A 9,294-nucleotide genomic window follows, 5' to 3' on the forward strand; every position below is an offset into this window, starting at 1 on the left:
TGTCTGGGATTTGGGTTACCTAGATCCAAATGAATATTAAATGACTAACACAAGAAAGAGAGAGGTGAATGTCTTTCAGGAACTACTTACCGGAATCCCTTCATGGTAAGGAGTTGTAAATACCTCTTCACTGTAAAAGGAGTTGAAAGAGGGTAAAAGTGAGGATTTGTAACCTCTTGAATCCTAGCCAAATTTCACCATTCTATGCATTCCTTCTCCCAAACATCCTTCAATTTGTTTTTTTGTAGTCTAACTCAAATAATTGTCTTTGACACAATCTCATCTACTCTGACACCCTCCTTGGCAGTGGACTAGGGGAAAGCGGGGCCCCACCCCGCCTCACCCCGTTTGGACCGGGGATGAAGGGTATGAAATGGGGATGGAGGCGGGGATGAAGGTTAAAATCCATCCCCGTTCAGGGATGGACTTACACTTTTCCCCGCCCCGCCCCGTCCCATCCCATCCCATCCCCGGTCCTTCTAAAGAATGGCAATAGACTACGGGGAAATGGGGCCCCGCCCTGCCTCATCCCCGTTTGAACCGGGGATGGAGGACATGAAACGGGGATGAAGGCGGGGGTGGAGGTTAAAATCCATCCCCGTACGGGGATGGAGGTTCTAATCTTGATACGGGGCGAGGGTGGAGACCCTGTCCCCCGCCCCTGCCCCGGTTCATTGTCATCCCTATCCCAAACACAGCAAAGTGGACTTATATTTGATTCAATATCCAACCCTAACCTGAACCATTTACATCCCCAGTTTTTCCTACTAATGATTTTTTGTCAAATAATGTTTGGCATAACTTGTAAAGAAGTTAGTCTTACGTGGGATACAAACGAGAAACGGTGATTCAAGTTTTCGGTCCTTCAGGCTTGGTCTGCTAGGAGATCTCGAGTTCAAGCATGTCTAGCCAAGCTCGAGACTAGTTTAGTTTGGTTCACAGGCTTTATTATATCAGCTTCAAAGCTTAATTTCAAGTTTAGATTCTATATGGTTTCAATAGGACGGTTTTAATTAAATCAACCATTCCAAGATGCGTTATTGAATACAACTACAACAACAAAATAGCATTCTACACAAGACGACATAGAAAATTAGGCCTGATTGATGAGCTCAGTAGCCCGTTTACGGCTTAGACAAGACCAAATGCAAAAGATGCTAGAAATCACAATTAGTATAATCGAAAGAGTAATATAAAAATAAAAACTTACAACCTTTAAATTTATATGGGAAGCAAAAGGTCTATTAAGTAAAGAAACATGCAATGTATGCTCACATGAGCTCCACCTTCATGGCTAGGGGCAAGGCCCATGGGGAGCGTCCCTTGCTGCAAGGTGAAAGCTGGGTGTACCCCTAGTGGGTAGGTGAGAACTCAATGGTTTTAACAATTGGATTCCTGTCGAAGACCTGGTGGCGATGGATCATCCTGCCATACCTACGGTCGTTGTGCCGGCAGTGTAAAACTCCGAGGATAGGACCCCTGCCCCTGTGGCCTATGATACACATTGGCTTGGGCAGAAGGGCAACACCCATGAGAATCAAACCATGACTGCCCGTTTAGCAGCCAAGCCCCCCCACCCCACTACGCTTAGTGTTTGAGCTTGCATTATTAGGTTAACAAATTGAGCTCAAATGCATTAAATTGACAGCCACCTCTACAGGAAACAGAGGGGATCCAGGGATCTCTTAACAGATCCCTTATCAAGATATGTGCCCCAGCGTACCACATGAGCTGGGGCACATAAGGGATCTGTTAAGAGACCCCTGGATCCCCTCACACCAGTAAACCAATCCGGATCGAAGGTCCATGCACAACAAATATACATAATCACTTCTACCATTATGAGATGCACAATGTCTTAGATACAGCTTGGATCAAGAAGGAATCCATATGGATCTTTTGGATACATGCAGTCGACTGGCAATTTTCATACTTTATTACTCAACTTCCTAAAACACTGGGGCCACTGTACATCCATATGCCCCCACATCAAGTAGGGCATGTGCATATTTGCACATTTATTAACATAGAAGCTTGCCCTTCCTCATTTCAAAAATTGACCCAACTCATTAAACAATACTTTCGAATAAGGGATCCCATAGAAACTGAAACTTGGGCAAAACTATTCCCCTACTCAGTCCTAAAGGATGATGATATTGACCTTGGTATTATTATTTTTGGTACTTTACAAAACTATTCCCATAATCAAGCTACCAAGTATGGCATCAAGGGGAGAAAAGAAAAGAAAAGAAGGCCAAGATCATCACTTTTTAATTGAGTGCTTTATTGTCCTTGGACTGAGCTCACATGGAGATGGAGCTCATTTCAGAAGCCCAAGAATACAAAGTGCGTTCAACTAAAGAGCTTGGCACGGCTCAGCGAGGTTCGGTTGGGCCAAAGGAACAATCGTTCGTATAGGAGTTTTGCTTTTGGATGAGTGAGAGGTCTCGGTTTCGAATCTGTTCAGCATCTCCCACATCACTTGAATGTCTTCGTATCCACACGTTTGCACATCGTTCCGAAGCTTTAGAAGCCCTGTCCCTGTCCATGGGACAAAAAATAACAGATCAACTTTTCCTTTTTTTCAAAATAAATTAGGCAAAGGGTCCAAGTTTGAATGTTAACAAGTGCTAAGTGAGTTGCACTTGAAGTAAAAAATATCGGCAATAAAACCCGACAAAATCTCTTCCTGATTAAGCCGAAGCCGATGGCTCCCTGCGGTCAAGGGGTGAGCCCAGGTTCACACCCCTCTTGGGTGGTTTTCCCGTTCCTATCTGGGTGAGATCAGCGTTTACAACTACAGACCCGACCTCTCTGTACTGTAGCTCAATACAAGTGGGACCTACAGAGGCACGGGGTTTATGGTTGTAAACGCAGGGTGAGATTGCTAATCTCACCCAGCGTGTGACAGGATCTGCTCTCCAAACCAGCATATGTGAAGCATTCAAACGAGGTGATGCAAATGGTTTAGATCATGAACAACTAAATATTGGATTTCGGACTGTAGTGTGTATAGTGAGGGTGAGCTCTAGGTGATAGAGGAAAAGAAAATTGGGTTGTGATTAACGGCCTGCATCAGGAGAGATTTTCTCAATGCAATTATCGAGTTCTTTTTTGTAGAGGTCGGGGTTCAGTTTACTTATCCTCCCATAGGTAGACAGCTCTCATTCATAACCATCCCATTCAATTTTCAAACATATTGAGAATCCAATATGATGTGGGGCCTACTACTATCTCAATGGTTCATAACTCAATGACTCATTACTTTAGATTCAATACTTAGATCCATATTTTAGATCCAATACTTAAATTCACTTTGCCTTATGGGTTTCATGTGTGAAACCCAATGGTCACACTGGATCAATATCAAAATCCAACATCTCTCACTTGACCATATGGGGCGAACACAAATATTATATCACAATCGATGCATCATGCATCACATATAGCACTTCAAGATAAAACATGCACTTGTTATGGGTTATTTCTCGCAAAATCATGTGAATTTTCTTCATCATTATCAAGTAAGAGGTTTTTCACATATGCTATGAATTATTTTTCTCATAGTTATATGGATATTTTTTTCATTTTCAATATGATAATTTTCACACATGTTATGGGTTATTTCTTACAATCATGTAGTTTTTTGCATCATCACATGAACCATGATATTTTTTCACATATAGTATGGATTTAGTCATGACATCATGAGGTTTTTATATACACTAGCTGGATTTCTTATTCATGATATATCTCTATCATGAGGTTATGTACAAACTAGGTTAGTTTTTTCATGCACTTATTTCACATAACTATATAAGTTTTTTCATCATGTTATAATTTTTATCATAACTCTTAATGTGCAATAATTTATTTTCAATATTCACCATTCATTATACTCAACCATGCAGTCCATAATTCTAAAAAAAGGCGAATACATTATAATGTAGGTCTCACATAGTCATGGGGTTCTTATAGCTCTTCCATGACCATATCATAAGACATTATAATATAAGCAAATACTCTCACTTTTTAAACTTTCACTATAGTCCATACTTCAACTATTCATGTGCATCATCAGCATATACAACATGTTTAAATTCACATCAGCTTAACTATCACCTAATCATCTTGAATCAGTATATCTAGATCCAAATAATCATAAATATGACTCACTAACACCATGTTGCATTTCATGCAATAGCTTCTAAAACATGAAAAATACTCTTTCATGCATTCACAAACCATAGTTAATATCTAAATCCAACTTGAGATGTTATCAATCAAGTCCAATACAATCCATATTAAAATGGATCTCCATACAAATTTAAATAAAATCATGCATCACATAGGATTTGACCAAAATACAAATCCATATTTATAAATATATGTTCCAAATGCAAATGAATCCACATCAGAAATCCATCATTATATTTATCTAGATCTATCCTAGTCAAACCAGAAATCATACAAAATACATTATCAGATCAAATATCTGGCTTATTACTATCCAGATCCATCATAAACTTTGAATCAAATATAGATTCATACCACATATCTGTGCATTATACTTTTTTGCATTCATCACAAAACTTTGATCAAATCTAAATCCATATCTCTTATCCGGGCAATATACTTATCTGGATCCAATATAAAACTTGAATCAATTCTAGATCAATATCTCATATTCGGGCATTATACTTATCTAGATCTAATATTAGATTTGTTCAATAAGAGGACCCAATTAAGGAACTATCAAACCATAATTGAGTTCATATCATACTATGAGCTTTGAGTTAAAACCTATTATAAACTAGATCTCAATACTTGATTCATGTTGAGCTATTTGCTCAATATTCAAATAACCTTAAAAAAATACTCATAAATGACCCATTTAATAGTTCAAGTATGCTCAATAATATTTCTTGGATTCAAAAACTTATTAACTGGATATATTTAGACTCATTTTAGTTCAACAAGATCCAATAACATTGTCGGGATCAAAACTAATTCAACTAGATCTATCCAAATTATTTAGGTTTAACCAAATCCAAAATATTTTACTAGATCAAACCAAGGTCTATGTCACCTAACTAGATCCAAATATCTGATATAATAATGATCAGATCCAATCTTGATCCAAATATTAGATTTAATAGATCTTAGTCCAATTAAACTTAATTCATAAAAAATGAAAAAATACAAAGTCATACCAAATCCATATCCATATGTAATAGGACCTGAATATGAACAAAATATAAAGCATATCAAAAAAATAATATACAAAAATAATATTTCAAGATCTAAAAATATATGCATGTTAAAAATTTCTCTCTCATATCAAGGTAGAGATGCAAAACAAATCAAAACTAGGTTAAAAAAATTTTACTGGATCAAGCCAAGTTTAGAAGAAACTACTTGAACAACTTGACCCAATTCAAATTCAAACCTGTCTGGATAAAGCTCTGGGTGGTATTCCGCTAACCAGAAGCACTTTTCTGCAAAATTAGAAAAGTCAGAAGGTAATTCTAGATAAAAACAACAATTTAAAACATTAAAATAATTTTTTAAAAAGTTTTTGAGTTAAACAGAAAAAACCAGGTGGTTTATTATAATTTCAAAAAAATTTAAGGTTGTTTTTAAAAAATAGGACACAACAGCCTTGTCTTGGATAATATTCAGATAGTCGACATGTTTATGAAATTATTCAAAAAACAGAGATCTTTGTTTTGTAAAAATAGAAGGCACAAGATAAATAATCCAAAAAAGAGTAAGGGCATAATAGTAATCAAACCAAAAGAAAAAAAAAGAATACAATCTTTTTTATTTTTTTTTACATCAGTAACAAATTTTCTTGTTTCCTTTGACCCTGACACCGGCATAACCACTGGACGCTAACAACGGTGTCAGAGTGTCAACTACAGCACTGATGACGGTAGTGATGCCCCCCCCAAGGGGGGGGGGGGGGGTCTTCTTCTTTTTTTCATTTCCACTGCCTCACACTGGTAGCGCTATCTGTTGGACATGGTCATCCGATTGATAAGCCCTTCTGAGGTTATACTCAAATCTATCATCTAATGCCAATATTTACAGGGCAGCATTGTCGACCGACAGTTCTTGGGTTTTTTTGGCGATCATTGATCGACGATACATTGATTTTTTGTGCACACCAAAACCGAGCTCTAATATCACTGTTGGATTTTGGACCATAATGTGCCCAGTGAAGGCGAGCTATAGGTGATAGAGGAGAAGAAAATTGGGTTGTGATTAATGGCATGCTTTAGAGGAGGTTTCTTCAATGCAATTATTGAGTTCTCTATTTGCAGAGACAGAGTTTGGGTTTACTTATCCTCTCCTAGATAGTTGTTACCCAGCCATAACTGTTTCATTGGATTATTAAACATGCAGAGAATTCATATGGAGTCTACGACTATCTTAATGGTTCATAACTCAATGGCTCACTGCTTAAGTGGGTCATTGGATTCTTAAATCACTACTCTAGATTCAATATACTTAGATCCATATTTCATATCCAATACTTGGATTCATCCTTTGATTCAATACCTCACTTTAATTTATGGATTTCATGTGTGAAACCCAATAGCTGGATCCAAGATCCAACACTAAATACATTGGAAAGTCGAATCCGATAGAAATGGGAACAACTAAATTTTGCAAAACCTTCATCCTGAATCCGATCCATCCAATGCCGTAATACCTGCAAGATCATTTATGGCCAAGGGGGAGGAAAATGGATGGTCCGGATGGATCGTGACAGGATGATGCTATTAATTTTGACCGTCCGCTTTACAACTTGGCCATTGATTGATTTAAGCAAGCTTCGTGCTTGAAAAAAACACTTTGCACCCTCTCTTTCAAAAAAACACTTTGCACCCTCACGTGTACATTAAAGTCCAAACCCTGCTGGATCACAAGGCACGCATGAGACCCCATAAAGGGCAAAGTTGACTGTTGACCTTTCTTAACACCAAAATTAGCCCTCAATGCTAGGACTTATCCTACACTTAAAGAGAAACCATATCATGAGCTAGAAGCCAATGTATCTTGGCTGAGCCCACAATTCCGACCGTCGAACCAGAGATAGACCGCTTGCACGCCATGTGCATAGGTCTCTAGTGCATGATTCAATGGATCTGGACCGCCAAAATCTCAAGATGGATGAACAGCATCTCGCACGCGCACAGTGAAACACAATCAACCGTACCCATAAGCAATCCTTCTTCCTGAGCTCTACTTCTATCACGCCAACCACAATCATCACATTGCGATTTTCTCGGCAAGGAAAAAATCATAAATTGTTTTTTTTTTGCTTGGGAAAATCTAGGAAAAAATAAAACGTTTGTTATATTTAAAATATTCTAAAGTATGTAGGAACATTCAAAAAAATAGAATTTTAAAAATTAAAAACAATATGAATTTATCATAAATTCATAATATTTCAAAAATAAATGTAAATTTATAATCCTTGCAATTTTTTCTGAATATATCATAATAAAATTGTGATAGGCTTAAAGTATTACTGATATTTATTATTTATTACTGCACTACACCCACCTAATCAAAATTTAAAAAAAAAAATCTAATTATAGGAAAATTAAAAGAAATTTTGTAGGAAGAATTTCGCCTAATATTTCTTCTCCTATCAAGCCTTGCATATTTGTCTAACATTATTTTGCCGATTTTTCTTTACACCAACAATCAGTTCTTCCAAAGGAAATTACTAGGAGACGATTATAATCTAAATTATTCTAAAAGAAAACTCTTCTAATTGAAAAACCGTAAAGGCAATCAATAGATCGATCCTTCCAACAGTTATAAATAACATTAATAATATACTAATTATTTTCTTTAAAAAAAACATTAATAATATACCACCCTGCTTGGATTGCAATTTATACTTCAAACATAAGAAAAAAATGACGAAAAAAACATGTCAAAATATAAGAGAGCAAAAAAAATATCGCGATATGTTCATAATAAACGAGATATTGAACTTCTCGCGATTTTGTCTGGGTCTCAAGGTATGTGAATTTCTCGCAAAGCATCCGTGTCATAACATACGACGAAGAAATGAGGGGGAAGAGGAAATCGAAAGAAAGAAAGAAAACTGACCGTTTCTTCTGGTTCGCACCCGCGCGGTGACCGCCAACCAGACCCTCCGCACCGGAAACATCATCTTCTGCCACCAATCGATCTCTCCGTTCCTCCGGCGAACCCGTATCCGCCGAGTCGCGAATATTCGCGAAATTATGGACCGGAACACGGCCAGCTTTGATCGGAATTTTTTCACTCGAAAACAGAGAGAGAGAGAGAGAGAGACTGCGTACTTTCGGCCGACGCTGAGAAGTAAGAAGAGACAAACTTCAAAAGGGGAGGAGGAAGAAGACCCACCACCAACCGGGCCTCGCACGTGTACGTTTACTCGTGCCAGCCGGCTTCCCTTCTCGCCCCCCTCCCCACTTTCTCACACGGTCTAAAGTTAAACCGGTATTCGGTCCGTCGAATATACGAACCCGAACCCGAACCCCCAACATCCCTCTGCTACCCTTAATCAGACCGTCAGACTCTCTGCTCCCCAGCCAGATCTTTGACACGTGTAAAGAAACAACCACTTGCAGCCCACCACGTTGCCGCTCTTCGCGGTCTGCAGACACTCTTTGATCTGATCGATACTTCTACCACGTGGTGATATGCCTCCTTTCGTCTCCTGTAAGCTTGTAATCGTTGGCCTACTACAAAGACGGTGGTGGTAGGAAGTATGGAATTCACAAATATAAATGAATTTGGTACTTTCCCACTCCAACGCCTCGTCTTTAACTCCAATGGCCAGATCCCAAACGAGCAATTGGTCATCATGAACATTGACGTTTTTTCTTGACGTGTCCATCCGTGATTGGATCTGTTACTCTGTGCGGAGGTGACCCCATCGTCGCCTCGGGGAGCGGTTGAAGTGGCCACAACACTCCACGTATCTCTAAAGTCTCAAACGGTCAGTTGCGGGGCCCACTGTTGATAAACTTAGTCATTGCCAAAGGAGTCAAGGAGGAAAGTGGCGACCGAAACGAGAGTCTTTTTTTTTTAATAAAAATTTTCAAAAAATAAACGGCGGATGGGGATTTATCCTTTGCCTTTGCAAAGACCGCAGCTGCGTCATTGATCAGCTAACCAGAAGGGACCAGAACGGGTCGGATATCGGGATTATGGTTGACCCTCATCTGATCCAACTTTAAAGGACGAATCTGGGTACGGATCAAACTCGAGTTTCACAGTGTG

At 38.6% G+C, this 9,294-nt stretch overlaps 1 protein-coding gene across 1 annotated transcript; it reads right to left on the reverse strand.

Annotated features, from left to right (window-relative positions):
- Nucleotides 1–1,835: 1,835 nt before the first annotated feature.
- Nucleotides 1,836–8,319, reverse strand: LOC149835617 (uncharacterized). Its single transcript, XM_090010592.1, has 2 exons — nt 8,134–8,319; nt 1,836–2,541 (listed from the first exon to the last, which is right to left on the reverse strand). Exons 1-2 carry the CDS (start codon nt 8,195–8,197, stop codon nt 2,357–2,359), a joined length of 249 nt encoding a protein of 82 aa, XP_089866718.1. The 5' UTR covers nt 8,198–8,319; the 3' UTR covers nt 1,836–2,356.
- Between the last annotated feature and the right edge of the window lie 975 nt (nt 8,320–9,294).

Source organism: Nuphar pumila, chromosome 6, assembly GCF_984573655.1.
Source record: "Nuphar pumila chromosome 6, dmNupPumi1.hap1.1, whole genome shotgun sequence".
NCBI lineage: Eukaryota > Viridiplantae > Streptophyta > Magnoliopsida > Nymphaeales > Nymphaeaceae > Nuphar > Nuphar pumila.